We start from the raw sequence: 24,075 nt of genomic DNA on the forward strand, positions 1-24,075 counted from the left end.
CCCGAGTAACAGTATACAGGTGTGAACTCGGATTTGGAAAGGAAGACAAGAAATTAAGTTTTCAACTTATTGTATGAAATGACAGCAGAACAGTCGTATAAGAGGAGGTGGTTTACTTTATCCAACAGATGTAAAGATCATATGGGGGAATAGGGGTTACCCACAACACAGGCAGAGCTGGAAGCTTTGCTGGCCAGGCACATGTTAATCTCTGGCCATTCTCTGGGGCTGTCCAGCCTTGGCAAAGGCAGCGTATTTGTTTTCAGTTTTTAGGTTTCCCCATCCTGTTTCTTTTCTTTCTTTCTTTCTTTTTTTTTTTTTTTTTTTTGAGACAGAGTCTCGCTCTGTCTCCTAGACTGGAGGGCAGTGGCCCAATCTCGGCTCACTGCAACCTCTGCCTCCCGGATTCAAGCAATTCTCCTGCCTCAGCCTCGTGAGTAGCTGGGACTACAGGAGCCCGCCATCACGCCCGGCTAATTTTTGTCTTTTTAGTAGAGACGGGGTTTCACTATGTTGTCCAGGCTAGTCTCGAACTCCTAACCTCTTTCTTCATCCGCTTACCTCGGCCTCCCGGTGTGCTGGGATTACAGGCGTGACCCACCGCATCCGGCCACCCCACTCTATTTCTCATCTTCCAGTGCCTCTGCCCTTTTCTGTATCTCCCTCCAGACTGAGCTGGAGCTCTCTTCATCTTGACGTTGTGTATATCTCTGAATCTGAGGCCATCACTATGTCTGACCCTCAAAAAATATTTGTTGACTGACTGGCTTATTCCTGTTGTTGCCCTGGAAAAGAATTACCCTGCCCTATTAAGTCACAGTTTCTTCCTTCTTAGGGCAGCGTAGTTAATAACCTCAACACCAGGAAATTGTCTTTCTCATCACATACCAGGGTATTATTCATGCAGTTTACTCACTGTAAAGAGTTCCCTTGAAATAAAGCTAACAATTAGTCAAAGATTTACACATTTTCCAGGGTCAGTCAACTTTTTAACAAAGCCCACTTTTATAAGTGGGCTTTTAAAAGTGGTGGTGGGAACCCTTCTTTGCTTTTTCTGTTCCCGAAATACAAAAGTGATGGTAAATGCTTCAGAATTCCTCTGAGAGGGTCTCAGGCGTTGCACTCACGCTGGAGTTGGGGGGCTATGGTCCTTTTCTTGAACCAGCTTTTGCAGAGAATTGGTCTTAGTAAGAGTATTTGTGTGAGAGGAGTTTGGCTTGCCAGCGGGGAGTGTTTGGATAATACTGGAAGAGTCTCTCGAATGCATCTCTTGCCTCCTTTTGAATAAGATACTTTTGAGGTCCACCCACCTGCCAAATTCCACTCTATTTTCTTCCCACAGGGAGTTCCCCCGATTGGAAAGGGCCGTTATTTCCCCCTAGCGTTAGGGGATTGCTGGTCGTTGAGGGGAGCCCAATTCGCGGGAGGATTTAGGGATCACCAGAAGGCCGGAGCTTTCTCCCAGTGGGGATTTTAAGGCCGCTCAGAGCCACTACCCGGAGACACACTTAGCCAGCGCCCCAAGTCGGGAAGGCGGTTTCGCCTGGGCCCGGCTCACGGGAGGCGGGGGCGGCGAATGGAGACCCGGGTGGGGCGGGGGCGGGGCCCGGGCCGCGGCCGCGGCCGCGGCGGGAGGGGCGGGGCGAATCAGGCCGCGGCCCGGGGGCGGGGCCAGGCGCGCGGCTCGCCTGGACCTAGGCAGCTGCTGGGCTCCGCCTCGCCGGGCTACGCAGGCGGCGGGGCTGCGGCACGGGCCGGGCGGCACCATGGCGGCGGCGGCGCCTGCTGCTGCGGCGGCTTCTTCCGATGCGCCGGCGGCGAGTGCAACGGCAGAGCCCGAGGCCGGGGACGAGGACAGTCGCGAGGTTCGAGTGTTGCAGAGCCTGCGGGGCAAGATCTGTAAGCGGGGGCTGGGCTGAAGGGACGCCCCGGTGGCGCCGGGCGCGGGGCTGAGGGGGCGGTGGGCGTGCGGTGGTGGCGGCGCCGAGCCGCGCTGGGATCGCGGGCCCGGGAGGGGGCCTGGGCTGGGCGCGGGTGAGGCTGGAAGGGGGTGTGTTGGGGGCGGCGTCGCCTCGAAGGGGCGGCGTGGGCCGTGGCTGCTTCTCTAGGGAGGCAGTGGGAGCAGGGGATTGGCCTGGGGTTGGGGAGTCCCGGCTGCGCCGGCGTGAGGGGCCTCGGCTCGCGGGAGCGAGCGGTCGTCCGGAGCGGCCTGGACACTGGGACGCCAGAGCCCGGGGCGCGGCCGGGGGCGCGGTCCGGGGGCGTAAGGAGCTTCCGGCCGCCCTCAGACACAGGCCTCCGCGCGGCTGCGGGTGCTGGGGAGCGGCCTGGCGGTGCGAGACGAGTGGTAATTACGCGGAGGCGCGGCCAGAGGAGGAGTCGGGCGGGGAAGTGGGGCTGGCCCAAGGGGAGGGGGCTGCTCGTTTCCTGGGCTCGCGAGCCTGGGAGAGGTTGAAAAACGCGCCCTGAGCTGCAGGAAACAGGCCGCCCTGGGGCCGGAGTGGCTGTCGCGCGGGCTGTTCGCGGGTGAGCGCGCTGGGAGGGGCTCGGCCGGACACCTGTACTCGCCACACCTCGCTGCGGCGGGACTTGAATCGAGGGACGGCGTGACGGACGGGACTTCAGCCAGGATGTAGTGGCTTCCTGTGAGCAGGTCTCAAAACACAGTCACTTAACCCGCACTCAGCCCGCTTAATTCCCTTCCTTCTCATGCGTAAAATTGCTACTTTAGTGAGCGAGCCGTACCAGTTGACTAAATAGAAAATATTGCTCAGAGTTCTCCGAGCCTTACTGTGTGGACAGATCATTTGAGTTCTGTCATTTAAATATTTTATTTTTAAAAACTACCCTTTAGTGTCAGGTTGTTCTTTTCACAGTAGTTATTTAGATACATCGCTTTTTTTTTTTCTGTTTGTAAGAGATACCACTAAAACTTTTGCATTTGTCGAAAATTAACATTATTTTCCTTATGCAGTATTCTCAGATTGGAAACATGCTTCATGTTTCTTGTAAATAACCCTCAATTATGAGGGCGTACTTTAAAACTTTGAAGAAAATTGACTTGCATTGAAGTGGCTAACAATTCTTTCTTGGGCAGGATGTAAAATTTTCCTCTCCTAGAATAGCCATGTTATTAGTTGAGCTCACATTCTCCCACTTTTCCTCTTTTCAGGTTGTTCCCCCTTTCAGGTATTTGGGATTTTATGAAACCTCAGAAGCGAACATGTTACATTTTCTTATCTTTTACCTGAAGTAGTCCTAGGGCTCTTAAGAAGCTACAGTTTTTAACCCTAGAAAATGAAATAGATCTTAGTTCCCAAAATTAAAATTACTTTCTAGGCCATACAACCTTTTCGGAATTCAGAATAAATTTTTTTGTTTGTTTTTTCTGTATCCTCATATTTGAGGGGAAAGTTTTATTTTCAATTTTTGCATATATCTAATGTAATATTTGGGAAAACTGTAAATAGGCCAAAGTTTCTCTTTTTATATGATTTTCCAGACTTTTACCACTTTCTGTTTTCGTGCCACTTGATGCTAGGCATTGTCTTTTGGAGCCTCACTGATATATAACTGCAGGTTGTACCGTGGAACTGCATATACACACGTCTTGGAATTGAGGGTTAGGGTTTCCAGAAGGACTTAGTTGTCCTGTGCTTTTGTCTGCCCCATGACAAAGACCACTAAGAACAGTTCTGTAAGTGAAACTTGGGTCTACAAATTAAAAAAACAAAACGAAACAAAAAAACCGCTTCGTTTCTATGGTTTAAAGCAACCCAAGCTTAGAGATTGATCATCTAGTTGCTGAGGATAATAATTACTGTTCTAGCCATAGTTGAAGTATTATATCTGTTATCCTAGTCAGTTTCTTGCTTTTTAGGGTACTTACCTTGTAGCTCAGGTTATGGAGTGTCTGCTTTGTAGGGAAAAAAAAAAAGTATTTGTTTACTTGTATACAGAAGCTCCCTTCCCATTTCTTTGTCCTCCTTTTAACTGATGTAATCCACAGTTGGTTAACATTCAGAACCTTGTCAAGAGATGCTGTTTTCTGTTTCCCTGAAACTAACATGTGGGTTTTGTAGGGTGGGGGCTGAGGGGTTGGAAGAGTTATTAGCAGGTGCCAAGGTCACAGAAACGAGACGATGATAATTCTGACAAAATATTAAGCAACTTGGGGAGGGTGTAACCATGTCAGCTTTTCTCTTCACAACAGTGGGAAACCTTGGAAGAAAGCCTGATAGTGCCCACTAGGAGATTGCTGGCAGATTTTATACTACTGATTGGGAGCCTCTTTTCTAGAGAGCTAGAGATCTGTAGGGGCTGAAAATTAGCCTGAAAGGAAATTTTCTTATTTCTGGACTTGGATAGGACCTTTCAACTGCAGATCTCCCCAGTGAAAAGTGAGGATGGATTGGTTTATGTATTGTTTTTATTAATTCCCTTCCTTCTCATGCGTATAATTGTTACCTTAGTGAGCGAGCCATACCAGTTGACTAAATAGGAAATTTTGTCTGGGTCTGGGGGCATGAGTTTCACTCTTGTTGCACAGGCTGGAGTGCAATGGAATGCTCTTGCTCACCACAATCTCAGCTTCCACGGTTCAAGTGATTCTCCTGCCTCAGCCTCCTGAGTAGCTGGGTTTAAAAGCATGTTTCACAATGCCTGGCTAATTTTGTATTTTTAGTAGAGATGGGGTTTCTCCATGTTGGTTAGGCTGGTCTTGAACTCCCGACCTCAGGTGATCCTCCTGCCTCGGCCTCCCAAAGTGCTGGGATTATGGGCGTGAACCACTGTACCTGGCCAGATTGGTTTATGTATCTTGAACATAATAGTCCACAACCTTCTTTAGGGATTTCATTCCTGTAATTATTTCCCCATATGCTTCACAAGGTGAAATATCTGTCAGTTGGACAGATATTTGTCTATTGGACAAGAGGAAACTTAACAAAAACTGGTAACCAAAAAGGTGGAGGTCACAAAATAACAACGTGAAACCTGAATATATATAAAGGAGGAAGCCCCAATACCCCTTTTTTGCTTGAGTGTGTGGGGTTTTGTTGTTGTTTATTTTATTTTTTTTTTTTTGCGGGGGCCTGGTTTGGGGGAAGAAGGAGCATGCAAATGTGTTTCAGGTGTGCTAAAATGAACCCAGGGAATTCGGGATCCGCCTATGAGAGAAAATATTGTCAGCAACACTGGATTTGTTGCCGTTTGCTCTAGGAAATCATGACAGCTCTGAATTGTCTGCTTCCTTAAACTTATTCCAGGGGTGAGTCTGGTTACTTGATATCCTAAGGTTGTTATATGAACCCTTGTTAAAGGAAATCAGGGTGTACCCTACTCCATTCTTTGGTCTGAACTCCTGTGTGGTGAATAGCAGCTATGCTAGCACACCTGAAACACATTTGTATGCTTCCTTCCTCCCCTCGAAAAAACCCACACTCAAGCAAAAAAGAGGGATTGGGGCTTCCTCCTTTATATATCTCCAGGCTTCATGCTGTTATTTTGTGATTTCCTTTTTGATTAGCACTTGTTAAATTTCCTCTTGTCCAATTAAATTAGATTGTAAAAATGTTGCAGAAAGCACCCATGCCACCTTATGTGTGGGCTTTTCTACTCAAGGAATACCAGATTAATAAGAGAGCCAAATGTGAAATTTTGTGAGAATTTTCAGATGTGTGGTACAGTGCGAGATCTGTGGGACCATGTGTTCCAAAACCCACTTGGTTTTCTTTCTCTGATGTCTTCAGACCAAGAATGGCCTAGGGTTGTTTGGCAGAATAGGGAGGCTCTATAGGGTATGGTTAAGTGCTTGAGCTTAGAAGCCTGGTGAAGTTAGTCACCTGGGTTTGAATCTTCCCTTAATTTCCAACTTTTGTTAATGTCTTTGGCCCTCCATATTCTCATATATAAAATGGGAATAGTAAAAACACCTATCTCACAGGATTGCCAGGGGGTTTAAATAAGCCTCCCTCCCCACTCTGCCTCTCCTTATCTCTGCCCACTCTTTCTCACTCCCCAGGATCTGGGTCATGCACGGACCATCTCTTAGGAAGGAATAAATAGGAGATAAAAACTAATCTTTATCTGATGTTCTTGTCCAACGTGTACTGGCATTTCCAGGTATACAAAGCTGATTAAAATCTGAAGACCTATATTCTTTATACGTTGTTAAATTAATCTTCATGTGGCGTTAGGCAGCTCACTTACCTTGGAGCTTACCTTCCTCATCTTTTAAATGGGAATAGTGCTTTCCCACTATCCGCTGTATACTTGTTGTTCCCTCTGCCTGGGATTGTCTTTCTTCTTTACCCCACCCCATATTAATGTCAGGAAGCTCCTGCTTATCCTTCAAAAGCCTGCTCTATGTGATCTCCTTCCCAAAACCTAAGACACTTCCAGCCCCATCTCTGACCAGAGGGTGTTAGGCCTTTCTGCTGCTAGGGAATCACAATTCCTTGTTTATTTCCTTATTTATTATAGCGCATTTCATAGAAATCATTTGTTCATTTCTCTGTTAGATTGTGACCTCTTTCAAGATAAAATTCATTCTTGTTCATTTTTAAAAAATCATCCCAGTGTAAGTACAGTGCCTAGAACAGAATAGGCCTTTAGGAAATGTCCTACTTCACAATGTTATCCTGCAGATAATTACTAGATATGAAAATATTTTATAAATTATATACCTAAAAAAACTAGAAGATGTTAGTATTAAGAGAAACTGCATGGGTCTGTATCAGGAAGTTCATCCCTTTCAAAATCACAGTGCCCACTAAGCTTAGATTTGAATTGATGCCAAAGTTGCCTCATTAGGAAAAAGATTACATTTTTCTTAATGCTCTGATTGCTTATTATTAGGGCATTTCAATATCGTTACTAATTGGTCTTGGAGCTTGGAAAAGAAAATCTCGTAATCTCACTTTACACATTAAGTGTTTTAATTTGACATGACATGTTTGAATAAAACCATCTATTTAATTCTGTGAAGTATGAATCAAAACATTTTATTGACTATCCAGTAGAGTTGAGTGGAAGAGATTAAAAAGGGTGTATTCATGCTAAGAGTTCATTTTTATCAGATATTTGAAATGAGATGATGAGTTATTTAGGATGAAGGAAGAATCCATCTTTCAGATGGATAGAAACGGAGGAGAAAAGGTTCTTTGTAAAAGTTCACAGAGCAGTCTGCTAATCATTTGCTCTGCAGAAGACAGGAGGTAAACCTCAATGGGTTCATAGAGTTGTTTTTTTTAAACTTAGAACTCTGAATAGACCCTTAAGTGACTAATAGAGTCAGAATAAAACCATCGTTTTATCCTTTAATCGTAGCTGCTAATCCTATTTCCTTGTTAATGTGCTTTATGAAATTATTTGACAATAATATCAGATTACATGTTTTTGCTACTAGTAAAGTTCTATTCTCTTTTGAGAACTGCAAACAAAATTTTGTTGTGTAGTTACATATTCATGTAAGTTAAGCTTTTTATGTGTATTAAGACATTTTTATGGCATCTCTTTAGCTTCATGTGTCATTTTCGTCATCAAAAATCCCTCTCTAAAGTGATAAACATTAAAATGTTGTATCAATACACATACAGAGAACTATAAATGACAAATTTGTTTTTCTGTCATTAATGACAGAATGACTTTGGGCAAGTTCTTTCACCTTGCTAAGCCCCTGTTTCCTTACTTGTAAAATGAGATGTTTGGATGTGGTCTTTAACACCCCTTCTACTATTTTGATTATTGCTTTTTAACTTGAACCATTTGCTTTAAGACAGTACATCAGACTCTTTACTTTAATGTTTAAATGTATTTAGTACACTTGTTTTACATGATTCACTATTTTTAAAAAATTTTAAGATTTATTAGATAAGAATGTTTGCATTCTAAATTTTTTTTCTGTGACCATTAATTCATCAGTACATAATACATATCTGAGGGTCTGTTAAGAGACACTAACCCACTGGACTGAAATGGGCCTAAACTGTGAATTGGATGAAAAGATCCTATTTTTTCCTAAAATCTATACTAAGCAATAGTTGTTTTTAGACGTCTGGATTCTTAGACAATTATAGAAATGTAAAGCTGGAAGGTAGAGAACATGAAGGTAGAAAAAATAAAGGTTCCTTCTCTTCGTATTACAAATGAAGAATCTAGCATTCAGAGATACCGAGTGTTTCAGTTTATGGCCTGTTGGGCACTAGTCCACTCTTGTCAAAGTTCTTTCTAGAATGCTATATGATATTAACTTATTACTATGAATGTTGCAAGTGTACTACATTTAATACACAGAGATTATACTACCTATTTGGTCATATATTGAGAGGTGATAATAAGATTTTCACTGTGCCATCTACACACTCTTACCTGTTCCTTCTTAAGAACTTTGTGAAGTGGATAGGATTAGTGATGAAGCTATGGTTATGACCTAGGTGGAGGTTGAAGTTGAACCTGGATATTTACTTACTTATGCCATGGTCTACCTCAGCTATTTCCAGTCCTGACTCGCTGTCACCATCACCTGTGAACTAAAAAAATCCTGATGCCTAGGCTCTACCCCAGACCTAATTTCCGGATTTCAAAAGTTCCATAAGGGGTGATATTGGGCAGCTAGGATGGTGAATTTCTGCTTTTGTCACAAATAGATTAGCCACAAATCCTACCTAAATGATGTGCTACCATTTAAAAGGTACCGGTAGAAAGTTTTGTGTAGTTATAGTTAGGTTTTAGTCTGTTTGCATACACACACACACACACACACACACACACACACACGTTGTATTCTATTTGATTAGATAATACAGACACCTGGTACAAAATTCAAAAGGGTACAAAACAGCATATACATTGAAAAGTATTCCTTCCTTTCATTATCTTTTAGCTGTTGCCTCCCCAGAAGCAAGCATTACCAATTTGTTATATCCTTTTTGTTGTGTGTTCTTTGAGAAATTAAGCATTTATAAACATATGTGCACTACTACATTACTTCCACCAACATAAAAATTGTAGCAAAATACATACATTTTTCTGTATCTTGCTTTTTTATACTTAACAACATAGCTTGAAGATTTTTCACATTCAGATATAGAGAGAGCTGCCTTATTTTTTAAACTGCATAATATTTCATCATCTGACTGTACCACAGTTTGTTTAGCCAGTCCCCTATTAGTTGACACTTAGGTTTTTAACAGTCATTGCTATTGCAAACATTACTGCAGTGACTAACATTGTGAGCATGTCATTTTTAATATGAATGTCTATCTGTATGATACATTTCTCGATGTTAAATTGATGAATTGAAGGGTATGTGCATTTTTATTTTGGAAAGATAGTGCTAAACTAGCAATTTAAGCTCTCACCAGCAATGTATGAATGCCTATTTCTTTATACCCACATAGGGTGTATTTTAAAACTTCTTGATCTTTACTGGCCTGTGAAATAAAAAGGAACATCTAATTTGTAGTTTTAATTTGTACTTTTTTTTTTTGAGATGGTGTCTTGCTCCATCGTCCACACTGGAGGCTGGAGTGCAATGGCACGATCTCAGCTTACTGCAACCTCCACCTCCCAGGTTCAAGCAATTCTCCTGTCTCAGCCTCCTGAGTAGCTGGGATGACAGGCACCTTTTACCACGCCTGGCTAATTTTTGTATTTTTAATACAGACAGGGTTTCACCTTGTTGGTCGGGCTGGTCTTGAACTCCTGACCTTAGGTGATCCACCTGCCTCGGCCTCCCAAAGTGCTGGGATTATAGGTGTGAGCCACTGTACCTGGCCAATTTGCACTTTTAAATGAGAATGAGGATCTCTTTTTTTTAGAAGGAGTCTCGCTCTGTCACCAGGCAGGAGTGCAGTGGCACAATCTTGGCTCACTGTAGCGTCCTACTCCCTGGTTCAGGTGATTCTCCTGCTTCAGCCTCCCAAATAGCTGGGATTACAGGCACATGCCACCACACCCAGCTAATTTTTGTATTTTTAGTAGAGATGGGGTTTCACCATTTGGGCCAGGATGGTCTCAATCTCCTGACTTTGTGATCCTCTTGCCTTGGCCTCCCAAAGTGCTGGGATTACAGGTGTGAGCCACCATACCCGGCCTTAATTTTTAAATTTTAAATTTTTGTTAGGCTTGAAATCAAGCTGTAGGATCTCTTCATATTTTTAAGAGCCGGTTTTTTCCCATTGTTTTGGTGTGTTATGTGAACTTGTCTATTTCTTTTGTCCTTTTTTTCTGGTGAGTTATCAGTCTTGTTGGTTTGTAGGCATGCTTTATGCTGTAAGGAAGTAAGCTATCATTTTAAAATCTGTGCAAAGATTTAAAAAATCTATACACTTTGGCTGATGCCTGAAATTATTCTTAAGTTGATTGTGAGATCCAGTCAGGTCAGTCAGTTATTAGTTTCATCTACTTATAGAATGTCTGATGGTCGAGAAATTGAGAAAGAACTGCTTGAGGAAAGGTAAGCGAAGACTTACAAACAAAAGTTAAAAGACGGTAGTTTGGGAGAAAATATTTGCAGTGTATCCTTCAGACAAAGAAAACGTGTATAACACTTAATTCTTTGCCAGGCACTGTTTTAAAGCACTTTATGTATATTAACTAATTTAATCCTTACAGTAACTCTAAAAATACCATTATTATCCTCATTTTACACATGATGAGGAAACAGATACACAATAGCTAAGCTAAGTAAATTGATCAAGGTTAAATGGCTAGTGAATGGTGGAGCTGCCAATCAGACTGGGCAAATTGGCTCTAGAGTTCATCCTGTTAACTCTTAACCTACTATGCTATTATACCTCTCTATTTATTGTGTCCAGATTATGTAAATAATTCATACAGACTTAAAAGGCCATTAGAAAAATAGAGGATATGAACAGGCATTTCACAGGAAAGGAAATACAAATGTCCAGTAGCTATGAAAATATTGGTTAAGTAAAAATCAGAGAAATAAAATTTTAAAACATCAATTTACCAAAAAAAAAGAGGAAAGTTTATCTCAGTCTTTGGTGAGGGTTTAGGGAAATAAATATTTTTCTCACTGTTGCTGTGAGTTTAAATTGGTAAAGCAATGTTGGAGAGCATTTTGGCTATATCTATTAAAAATGTAAATGTCTATACTCCATGCATTTTTACTTCTATTTGCCCTACATCAACACTTACATATTTACAGAAGAGGTATATGCAAAGATGTTTGATGTTGCCTTGTTGGTAAAACAATAATTGGAGATGACTTAGATGTACATCAGTAGGAAAATAGATAATATGTTCATACACATACTCTGTAGCAACTAAAAAGAATGAGGTATATCTGTGTTATGAAAGGAAATAACTCCAGAATGTCTTGTTGGGTAAAAACAGCAAGTTGTTAGAGTAATATGTGTAGTATCATATGTGTTTTTTTTAATGGCAAAATATTTTACCTTTTCTGTATGTAGATGGATAAATGCATAAAAAGAGGTCTAAAGAGTTGTACAGACAACAGTGATTGCCTCAGTGGTGGATAAAGGGAGTTAGCCTTACCTGTAATGGTTTAATTTCCTGTAGGGAGTATATTACATTATCGAAAGTCTGTAAGTGAACTTGATACAGTATTAATCTTAAGCTTTGCCAGTCTCTCTTGTTCTACTTTGGAAGACTGTCCTTTCTGCAAAAACAAGAGCAACCAAATGTTAGGTTTTGTAACATTTTGAGTGCACATAAAAAGTCAACTTTTCTGTTAAGTTTTATTTTGTAACTTTTGATATAATTCAAACTTAAAAGTTGTAAGAATAGGCCGAGGTGGGTGGATCGCTTGAGCTCAGGAGTTTGCGACCAGCCTGTGCAACATGGCAAAACGCTGTTTCTTAAAAAAAAAAAAAAAAGAAGTAGCCAGGCATGGTGGTATGTGTCTTTAGCCCTAGCTATTAATATTTGGAATGCTCAGGCCAGAGGATCACTTGAGCCCAGGAGGGTGAGGCTGCAGTTAGCCAAGATCGCACCACTGCACTCTAGCCTGGGCAACAAAATGAGACCCTGTCTCAAAAATAGAAAAAAGAAAAAAAGAAGAAGAATACAGCAAATTCTTATATACTTTGCCTGTTTGAGTAATCGTTTATGTTAGAAAAACTTTTTAAAATTTTAATACATTGTTTCAGAGAAATGTAACAAAAAGGTTCTGAACAATTTTGATCCTTTAAAATATGACATTTACATGAGTGAGGCAGAACATTTTAGTTTTGAATTTGTACAGTTTTGTATAAAATATTCTTGGTAGATAGGGTGAACTAGTGTTTATTGAGTATTTACTGGTTTCCAGGTGCTGTGTTAAAATACCTAGCAAAGTATTTCATGTAATCCAATTTCATGAAGAAGATTGTTATTTCTATTTTAGAGAAGTGGCAGCAAACAGAGGTTATTTGCTCAGGACTGTAAGGGAGCAGAGCCAAGTTTTCATAAAGTCTTTATGTTACCAAAGCCCACATCCCTTTCTCTACCAAGCTGCCTGTCAGATGATATATTGGAAGGAGTTGATGAGTACATTTATATTGTCAAGAAGTTGATAATTATTCCTAAATTGGCTATGGTCTAATGCAGTACATATCCAATAAAATTATAATGTTTGAATGTTATAAGAATTTATCTTCGGGCTTGTTTTGGGGGTTCATGAATAAAATTCTTTCAGCTCTCTAACTGCTAATGTGGGTTTGTATGTACTTTTGAGTGGTTCTTGAATATGTGTACACACACCACACACACACAGGTATACACAACTTTATATGCTCATGCATGCAACTTCTTTATGTGTCTAGGTGCCTTTTTTTTTTTTTTTTTTTTTGTAGTGCAAGATTGATACGAGTCCCATTTTGGCTCCCTGGATGCTGTTACCAGAAATAACAGCCATATCCCATGTATAGCCTGTCCATGTAGCCCTGAGTTCTGCCAGCTCCTGGCTTTGTGCCTTCCTTTTGTTTGCCATACCAGGCTCTCTTGGTCACCTTAGTAGCCTTGCTAAGCTTCATGTAGCTATAGGTACCATTGGCTTAGCCCAGAAGAGATTCCTACAGTTTGGTTTGCCACTTGAGGAAGGGGGCTGTAGGGAGTTTAGAGATCAGCACACATTTCAAACTGAAACCGGAAGTGGGGAAGGCAAACCACAGGAAGATCCTGCCCGCAACTTGGTGACGTATCTATATAACCCATAGACGCTTCCTGGCAATACCTTGTGAAACTTGCCTTTTCATGTACAGTTGTTTCCTAACTTCTTGTTCTAGACTAAGCCTCAGTCAGAAGTGATTAATATGATAGCAGTATAGATAACTGTATGATAGTTATTGTGCATAGGACTTTTACGCAGCAACTGGCCCCTGATTATGTTCTGTAGTAGACTTTACCACTGAGGAGGTGCAGTGGAATTTATGCCTTTATTTTGACTTTGTCATGCCACTAGCCATTGTCTTATTTATGTGTAATTGTACTTATATATAGTTCAGGTTTTATAGCCACAAAACAAAACAAAAGCAGTTCTTTGCTTCACTGAGTCTAGGATAGCCACCCAAACTGTGTCAGATTCTTAGAGTCCTGTGCTCACTGAAGTGCTTGCTCACTGGTACTGCCTCATTTTATCATAGTGCCTTGTTCTTAGGCAGAACCAGATTTCTGGTAGGAATTATTTAATGTGTTGATTTTTCAAAGATTAACAAAGCAAGACCCTATCTCAACAACAAAAATCAAAAAAGATAAGAAAATAAATATTAGCAAAAGTTCTAATATTGTGTTCTTGAGCCCAGTGGATTGTAATACAACCCCCTAAGATGGATTCACCTTTTGTAGGTTCAGTGGGCCAAAGTGGCCAAACTAGTTTCGATCAAAAATGTCTAATATAAATTGTTTGCATTTCTGGTATAGGAAATGTCCCTGTATTCTCAGTATCTTCATTAAATCTCTCATATATACAAAAAAAAAAAAAAAAAGATTACCAATTGAGTGAGATTATACAATCTTGGATTATTTTACAGGTACAAATTATTTACCAGGAGTGAGGAAAATTGCTTGACAACTGAGTTATCTCACCATGTTAATTTATGCACTGGAAAACTCTACTGGTAGATATTCCAGCAGTCACTGTATGCCTATTGGTATCATTTCTTATTCTCTGTCTGAATAATATCACAAATGTATAATTTTCCAGTGGCGTTCTCAAGATGACAACTAAGGAGCCACTAAGGAGGGAAATAACAGCTACAAAACTCTCTTCTTTTCAGTAGTTCTTGACATTTCCCCCTCCTTTTTTATTTTTGTTTCTTCATACACCTGCAGCAATCTGATGTACACTGAAGGGGGGTAAATTTGAGATTCTTTGGAAGGTTATGTGTGATAAACTGTTAAAGATATATCAATGGGAGTGTTTTTTTCTTGCATAAGATTTATTATATACAAGATATTTTTTATTATAAGTGTATGAAAACTGATTGAATGATGACAGCTAAGGTAGCATGTTTAAAGCATAGTTTTTTGCTACTTTTCTAGTAATTACTTAACCTCGCTGAGCCTCAGCTTCCTTGTCTACAAATTGGGAATAGTAGTTTACTAATCACATAGCGTGGTTGTGAAAAGGTTGAATGACTTACGCCAAGTCATTTACTGCCTGGCACAATACTGACTGGCATATTGTGCTCAGTTAAGTGTTGGCTCTAACATAAGCAGTAGTGATACTCATAAAGTATCTTTTCATAGTTTTCTTAGATAATTTATATGATAGAAATCTACTGGAGTATTCTTACATGTATATCCAGTTCTTGTAATGTTCATTAGGTTAAACTGGCAATAAGTAGTAATATCTGCAAACATTAGAAATCAGTGTTACTCTGTGCTTTTTCAATTTCAAGTTTTGCCTCTCACATTTTAGAGCTATGGAGAACCTAGAAGATTAACTGGTTAAGGAGTTGCAAACTTGAATATATGCAGACCAAGTATAATGTAGTAAAGCCAGGCAGAGATTGTTATGATTTAGTAAGATACACCTGTCTGCAGTTTCCACTCAAAACAATTTTGCCAGATTTTGATTTTTAAAGTGAAACCAGAAATATAAATTTTTTTATTGTTTGCTCTCAGTTTCTAGATGGTCACAGATTATTTTTTAAATACAGTGCAGGCCAAGCAAATCTCTGGCTAGCCAACCCCAGATTTGTGTCCTCATTTTAGGCATGTGGAGCCTGAGATACAAAGGTCGGACATGTTTCCATGTATGTCCTATAATAGAAATGTATTAATTTTGTATTAAAGGACTCATATTTAAAAATGACCTCCTCTGTTATATCCAGTTGTTATATTATAGATTATCTTTGGTCAGTACCTAATGGCTTGGATGAAGGGAATTGTATATAGATGCTAATTTTTAAGACTCTCTAGCCAAGAAAGGCCACTAATAGTTACTGTCCATTGAATATTTACTCTGTCTTAGGCATCGTGTTGAGTGCTTTACCTTACCTAATGCTCACAACAATCTTGAAGCATTATAGTTACCTCTTTTTACGGAGGACGTTGAGAGTAAGAACATACAGATAGTTAAATGCAAAGCTCATGTTGAAATGCAGATGTCTTCCTCTGTAATGTATTCATTTAACTAACTATACTATACCAGTACTGTATATGTTTTTATAATTATGTGTACCTTTTATCATATTGCAAAAATTGAAATTAAACTTTAGGAGAAAATTTCAAAGACCTTATATTACTGTTCTATAGGATTGTCTTATTTATGTGTAATTAGATGGCAGAGCAGCATTTTAATTTTACTCTAGTCAGTACCAGAGACTATATCATATTTTTAAATGTACATTAGATTCATTGTTTCTCACTCTGTTTCTTTTTTGTTGTGAATGCAAATGACAAAATATGCATATTTTTTATCTTATCATCATCTAAAGTTCTACTCTTCTGTTTAGTTTGGTATTTCTGTTACTGGTTGAGCATTCCAAATCTGAAAGTCCAAAATCCCAAATGCTCCAGGATGCAAAACTGAGCACTAACATGATTCTCAAAGGAAATATTCATTGGAGCATTTCAGATTTTCAGATTTGGGATGTATAACTGGTAAGTATGTATAATGCAAAATTTCAAAATGTAAAAACATTTGAAATCTGAAATACTTCTGATCCTAAGGATTTCGGATAAGGGATATTCAATCTGTATTAGAACATAATATCCTGAGTCACTCAAGCCAGTTAACTCCAAATTCTGTGGATTCTGTCTCTATAGTATCTCTTTCATTTTTCCTTTCGTCCTATTGCCCTTTGTTACCTTAATGTAGGTTCTTACTTTTCCTGAAGTATAAACCACACAGAAATTTTTGGCGACCCTTATTGCCTACTGAATAAAGTAAAACCTTAGCTTGGAATTTTAGGATCTCAGTTTGATACTAGCCTTCTTTTATAATCTTTTTCCTTCTCATTCCCCTTCTCAGCTGATACTATTCACTGCCTCCTTGAAGGGCTCTTCTTGTTGCCCTCCTCCAGAACTTGTTCATGTTATGCCTTCCTCCTGGAATGTTTTCCTCTGATCCCCAATTCCTATATTTTGAAAATATATATCATTCAGAAGAGTTATTGTGAAGATTAAGTAAAGTAATATATATGAAGTCAATGAAAAATCTGTGTGTAGTACATGTATTAATTTATTCAGTAAGTGGTAGCTATTATTATGATTTGGCTTTCTTTCACCCCAAGTAATCCTTAACTTTGGATCATCTTGTCCAGGACCCTGGCCCTTTGCAGTTTCTTGAGGGGGTTAATCCCACTGGGACCCATGTTGGCTCCTACCCTTGTATTTAAGGTAACCTTTGAAGTAAACCTGGACCTACCACATCTCTTTCAGATGGGAATAGTATTCAGAAAGACCTTAAGAGTTGAATGGAAAGACTCCAGGCTTTGGAGTTTGATTTATGTCAGATAACCTTATTAGCTATGTAACTGAAATTTTTTTTCTTAATTTATCAAAGGAAGTAGTAATGCTCACCGCACAGGGTTGTTGTAATGATCAAATGAAACATTTGAGAAAATATTTAACACAGTCTTGGAACGTCTAGCTGCTTAATAAATCTTTATCTTCTTTTCTGTCTTATTCCAGTAGTGTCCTCCCCTAAGACATACAGAAACATACATGCAAACCTACAGGTATAAATGCATGCACATAATCCTCAAACATGCACATAGGCACATATGTACATAATCACATACATGTACAGAAGCATATACACCAGAATCTCTACCTTTGATAGTCATCTGATTTTGGAATTTTAGTCCTAGATATCATTTATATGATAGAATTTTGATTTACTGTCTGATGACCATTGCATAGAATCATTGATCTTGTACATAGAGAGTTGGCTGTTTTTTCATTTCTGTTAATCTTATCAGTTTTGATTTGATGGTGTTTATCTTCGTGCTTTAAGCTATTTACTTTTTAACAATGTCTAAAAGCTGCTGTTTTCTATAGTTACATGTCTCTCCTCTTTTTTCAGGTGTTTATGCAGACATTACTTTCTCAACGAAGCTTTACTTGAGTTACCTCACTTCTTGTGGTGCCTCTTACTGCTTAATACTTAGTAGTATTAGGCCATATATGTTTACTTATTTATCTTACTTGTTTTCGCTCTCTCCATATGTGTTAGCCTAATAAGGACACAGACTTTTATCTATTTTGTGCAGTTTAGTGGGCTCAAAATACTTGAATGTGTGAACTTCAGCACTGGTTTGTTTATTTTCAAAACATCTCTGTATTAATACTATAGAGATCCTTTAAGTGCTTTTGGTAACTGTATATAGGAGACTTTTTAAAAAAACCTTTGGAATAGTTGACATAGATCAACTTACATGAAATGGAAAAAAGAAGCTTACATACAATTTTATGATTTGTGATGTGGTATTGGAATCTCTTTTTTGCCCATGCCAAAGTTATATACACACACACTGATACTTATTCAGCAGCTGTTTCATTGTGTATTATATGCTAAGAATGGTGCTAAGAATTGGTCCCTTCCCTAAGGGAAGCTAAGAAGTTCAGTGAAGAGACAACCAAACTGCCTTTGCTTGATTGTGTCTCATCTTTACCACCTCAAAACATTAGAGAGCCCTGAGGCTCAGTCTTCAAATTTCTTTTCTATATTCACTTCCATTGTGATTTTGTATTGTCTCATGGTTTTGTAAATTTTATGTACTTACTGATGATTCCCAAATTTTATCTCTATCCAGGACCCTTTGTCCTTGGACAAATTTTCTGCACTTGGATGTATAAGGCATCTCAGATTTAATATTCAATACAGTCTCTTGAACTTGCTCCCCAACAAGAGGCTCTGTCTCTAGAAATAGCATCTCTATTCATCTAGCTGCTCAGACTAAAACTCTTAGAAGTCATTCTTGAGTCCTCTATTTCTCACATCCTACATGCAAAATATGAATAAATCCTGTTGGCTTCATCTTCAAAATACATGTCCAAATGACCCAGTCTCTCCAGACCCATGTCTGCTCTGCCCCTCCCCCAATCTGCAGGTTTTTGCTAATTGAGATTACTACAGTAGCCTCCTATCTAGTCACCTGCTTCTACCCTTTCCCTTCTGCACTGATTCTAAAACAAAAGTTAGATTATGCCATTTTTATGCTCAAAATCCTTCAAAAGCTTACCATCTCACACAAAAAAAGCGTAAGACTTTCCAGTGCATATAAGACCGTATTTAGCCTGCCTCCTCCCATACCCTTACTCTGTCTCTTACTATCTCCTTTCTCTCCCCACTTTGCTTATTGCTTGGTTGCCATACTGCCCTCCTTGCTATTCCTCCAGTGTGCCAAACTATCCTGTCTCAGGGCCTTTGCACATTTTATTCTTTCTGCCTGTCCATCTCCTTCCCCAGATACCTGTATGGCTTATACCCTCAATGACGTCCTTCAGGTATCTGCTTAAATATTTTACTTGAAAGGCCTTCCCTGCTTCCCTATATAAAATAACATTGATCTCCTCCCTGTCTCTACCCTCTGAGCCTCCCATTCCCTAACTCTCCTACCCTGCTTTGTTTTCTGGAATAGCAATAAATATTTCTTCCATGGCAGTAAATACTATGTGCTTATTTAAGAGTTTGTGGTATTTGTCATCCCTGTATAGATTGTACAACAGTTTCGTATGGGTAGAGACCTGTTTTTATTCACTCTTATATCCCCAGCACTTAGAACAGTGCCTCGTGTGTTTAGGCACTTGGCAAATATTTGTTGAATGAAATGCAACAAGTACAAAACAATATGATCACTGTAGTAGAAATACATACAAGGTACTATAGGAACCCATGGGAAAGAGTGACATGACTACCTAGAAATTGAGGGAAGACTTTACAAAGATGCCCTTAAGCAGAGCTCTTTGGAGAGAAAAACAGGTAGGGCATTTCATACAAAGAAAATAGTGCTGCAGATATACAGAGGCATGAGAGAACAGTGTGTTTAAGGAACCAAAAGTATAGTACTGCTACAGCGTAATTTGTGAGGGTAAAGATTAACTAGGTGAGGCTGAACACGTAGTAGCTAGCACCTGATCATGGAGGGATGGGAGGGTCTTTGTACCAGACTAAGGAATTTTAGATTTTGTCCTGCAAAGTGGGCAGTGGTAGATAGTGTGAGCCATTGAAGACTTCTGAGCAAGGGATGTTTTATTTATATTTGTTTATACATAGATATGTGTGTGTATGTGTGTGTGATGTTTATTAGGTAACTAGCAACAATGTGAAGGTTGAGTATCAAAGCTAAACATAGCATTTTATTTAAGATATGTGTGATATTATAGGATATGTATGATGTAGAAAAACAATTACTATCACCTGTGGGCAAGAGGATATTTCATTTTATGGTTGGACAAAATCATTGATGTTTAGTGTGAAGATGTTCTTGGCATACTTGCAGTACATTTGTGAAAGAGAAGAAATGCCCAGTAGAAGATTATTCTGTTTGTCTTTGAAAATCCACCCTTTAGGAAAAAAGACTTTGAAAAATTAGTTAACAGTCATGTTGTAAATCATAATTTATGCTAGAAAAGTGCTTAAGGAGTACTAGTTATGAATTCAACAAGAACAGATATTGTTACAGAATAAAATAAATTGTGCTTGAATGTCAACTTCCTTTCTTCATAGAGGAACAGTTGGTTGTCATTGATATACCTCCTGATCTTGATTCATTGTTGAAGGAAATAGTGACAGTAGTACATACAATCAAATCTATACTGTTTGCTGTAGGAACAATGTATCTGCCTTTGTAGAACGAATGTCTCCTTTTGCATATTGTAGTATCCTGCATGCACAGAATTTTTGAAATGAGGGATGAACTATAATAACGTTTCTTCCTCTCATCCAAGTGCAAGTAAAAACCATTTTTATTGTTTCACCAGACTTGCTTGTGTCATATCTTAGCAATATATTGAATGTCTTGAACACTTTATTCTTACTGATTTAAGGTCAAACTATAATTTGAGAATTTAAGGATAAAGTGGAGGCACCCAAAATAGTGCACATGATTTGAATGTTAAGAATTTGGCACTCCCAGCTGGGCATGGTAGCTCATGCCTATAATCCCAGCTCTTTGGAAGGCCAAGGCAGACAGATCTCTTGAACCCAGGAGTTCAAGACCAGCCTAGACAACATGGCAAAACCCTGTCTCTACATAAAATACAAAGCAAATTAGTCAGATGTGGTGTTTTGCATCTGTGGTCCCAGCTACTCGGGAGGCTGAGGTGAGAGAATCACGTGAGTCCGGGAAGGCGAGGCTGCAGTGAGCCATGATTGTGCCACTGCACTCCAGCCCGGGCGACAAAGCAAGTTTCTATTTCAAAAAGAAAAGAAAAGAATTTGGCACTCCAAATTCATGAAAACATGATACTGTATTATTGAATGTAATTTAAAAATTATATCCAAATGCTGTAGTAGAAGATGAAATATTTTGTGAAGGTAGATGCAACTATACATAGAGTTAAGATCCACTTCCCAAGGTAAAGGATTCCCCCTTTTAAGTGTACTGTTATCCAACTCACTATCTGATGGAACAATGAAAATAATTTTCAGTGAAAAATTGCTTCATAATTTCCGAGTTCATGTTTGATCCAGATAGCTACATGTAGCTAGCAGATTTACTCAATTCTGATGACCAGTAACTTGAGGTGGGATTTTCTAATTTGTTGGAAGCAAAGGTTAGAAAAGGAACTGAGATTAGGTTGTGGAATCAACTCTAGTTTAAGCAGAAAGATATTTAATAAAAGATTTTAAGTGGCTTATAAAATTGTTGGCAAGACTGAAGAAACAAACTCTAGATCTGTAAAAAGCCACGTTACACCTGGGCCACCAAGAGAGTTACTGCCTCTTTTAGGATCAGAAAGGCTTTTTCAGAATTGTGAAACTATAACTTTTAGATGCTGTTTTAGAACATTGCCATCTCTGCTATGATCAGGAGTCTACTCCTGTTAGGAAATAGCCGTTAGTAAGCAGCCATCTTCATCAGTAAGCTGTTGTCATTATTTCTGGCCCTAGAGCCAAGCCCTGCCTACCACAGCGTTTACTGCAGAATGGATGCCTTATGCCTTTCTTGATATTCTTGAAACCTGTAACTGAATACTAGGACTTCTGCAAATACTACTGTGAAACATGAACATCTCCATGACAGTGTTTGCTAGTAGAAGCAACCCAAATTCAACCTCCCTTTTCTTTTGTCCTTAAAATTTAGTGAGTGCATCTGATTGGTGGAACTTAAATCACATTTACAACTCTAGCTGCAAGAGAGGCTGGGAAATGTATTTTTTAGCTTACTCTTCTCTGCAGTACAGGAAGACATACACTAAAGGAGGTTGAAATGGATGTTGAACAGTAACCTACCATATTTACTGCAGGTTCAGAACCTGATTCTCCGTAAGGTTGGCTGTCATTAAATTGGCTATAGATAAGTTGAGAAAGTTTGCAAATAATGCCATCAAACAATGTTGAGAAACTCATTTGTTTCTTAGTATGTTTTTATTGTTTTATAATGACAACATTAAAAAAAAAAACGCTAGAATTTGTCCTTCATCTCTATGATGAATTAAGTGGTCTGTGGATACCAAAAGTTTCCTCACGTTTAAGATGTGGTTAGTGGCTAAAAAGCCTAAAATAGGGAGTATAAGAAAAACTGTCATAAAGGGTTACCTGAATTGAGGAAAGGTTAGTGTTGTCAAATAATGAAGAGGGATCAAATAAGGTGGGACTGGAAAGCAGTGGTATGATTTGGGTGCTTAATATTATTAGTGTTCTTTTTTTTTTTCTATTGAGACAGGGTCTTGCTCTTTTGCCTAGGCTGGTGTGCAGTGGCACAGTCTCAGCTTACTGCAACCTTTGCCCCCAGGTTCAAGCAATCCTCACACCTCAGCCTCCCAAGTAGCTGAAACCGCAGACATGCACCACCACACCTGGCTAATTTTTTGTATTTTTAGTAGAGATGGGGTTTCACCATGTTGCCAACGCTGGTTTTGAACTCCTGAGCTCAAGCAGTTTGCCCACCTTGGACAAACACTTGGCTTCCCAAAGTGTTGGGATTATAGGCGTGAGCTACTGCACCCAGCCTATTAGTGTTTTTCAAGGTTTTAAACAAAAAGTAGAAAAGTAGGATGAGAAGGCCAGTTGCAGGTTTAGGCTGTGAATTGAAGGGGACACTTGAAAGCAGAGATTATAGAATGAGTTTTCAAGAAACTTGGCAATAGATTTTTTTTTTTTTTTTTTTGGTCCAAGGCATGTGCTCAATTGTATACCAGAACTGGCCAGAGTTCATGAGCCCCTGAGGCCCTGAACAAATATCACACACCAGCAAGTACAATCTTCCAGACTTCTTCACTTTCGTCTTTTTGTGTAGCTTGTTACAAAGTGTGGCTCTTAACATATTCTCTTTGTGCTTAGAGATATAATACGTACAACATTATTCTTACTATATCTGTAACCGTTACTTCATTTTTTATTATGTTGTTTATAAAGGGCCAATTAATTACTATTATAGTTTGGAGTTACAGTAGCTGACTTAACGTATTTGTACAATTGATTATTGAGCTTGGCATTGATTAGGTGAATTACCTTTCATCAAAGTTTATTTGAATTTCAGTCTGTGGTATTTAAGAAATATGGATTATGATAACTGCTTTTATAGGAAATGATGCTCAGTACATTTATTCATATTACGTAGAACCTAACTTTTCTTTATTCTAAATAAATATCTGATAATGTCAGGTTCGTTGGATTCTTCAGATAAAATAACCTCATTGTCTTAAGAGGGAGAGGAAAGTAGAATATGTTTAAATTTATATGATTTTGTTTTCGCAAACTGCATTTATGCGAATGAAACAGAAACATGTTCAAGGGCAGTTATTTAGTGTTTCAAGTTCTCCCATTAGATATAGAGCATATTTATTGTGGAGCATATTTATTAAGTAGAGAAGTATGATGATCTAATTCCAAGTTTTTTATATTTGAGGTCCTATATGGTAACCTTTTGGTTAAAAAAAAAAAAAAAGTCTAAATTTATGCAGAAGGGAGATGTCAAAGAAAAAGGAGTGGCTGAAGGACAAGAAGCTTGAAAGTAATGAAAATACAATTTCTAGACAGTGTTCTGGAGGGAGTAAGAGGGAATGAAGTAGGGAGAGCGCAGTTAAGTGGATGAGCTTTGGATGAGGAGAGGAACAACTAGTCTTTGGAGGAGGAGGAAAGTGGATGAATACAGGTTCAGATTCATTTTTATTATTAGGAACTTGGTTTATTTGTAAGGACCAACCCGTTTTAGGCAATTTGGGAATCATTTAAAAGGTTAGATTCCTCAATTCTGACTTGAGATGAACATAAATTTGTTAATTCTGTTTAAGTGGTAACTTTATTTTTTAAAAACTCTTTCAGTGACAGATTTAATAAGTATCTTACCGGTACTATTCCATTGGTTTTCTTATTTTAATTTTTATAAATTATTTGTTTACTGAACTTTTTATAGGTGCTTCTTAGGTTTCTGATAGACTTCTCTAAAATATATTGGTTTAAATGGCCTTTGAAGTTGATAAGCAGAAAAA

At 39.0% G+C, this 24,075-nt stretch overlaps 1 protein-coding gene across 2 annotated transcripts in view; it reads left to right on the top strand.

Moving 5' to 3' along the window:
- The first annotated feature begins 1,709 nt into the window (after positions 1 to 1,709).
- RASA2 (RAS p21 protein activator 2) overlaps positions 1,710 to 24,075 on the top strand; it is a 121,667-nt gene continuing 99,301 nt past the window's right edge. For both annotated transcript variants that reach the window (XM_064378751.1, XM_064378752.1), the window contains exon 1: positions 1,710 to 1,899. In XM_064378751.1, the coding sequence (XP_064234821.1) occupies positions 1,767 to 1,899 (133 nt within the window). In that variant the 5' untranslated portion in view covers positions 1,710 to 1,766. The remainder of the gene's footprint in view (positions 1,900 to 24,075) is intronic.

The sequence above is a fragment of the Aotus nancymaae genome, unplaced genomic scaffold (genome assembly GCF_030222135.1).
Source record: "Aotus nancymaae isolate 86718 unplaced genomic scaffold, 86718_ANA_hifiasm-v0.15.2.pri h1tg000019l, whole genome shotgun sequence".
NCBI lineage: Eukaryota > Metazoa > Chordata > Mammalia > Primates > Aotidae > Aotus > Aotus nancymaae.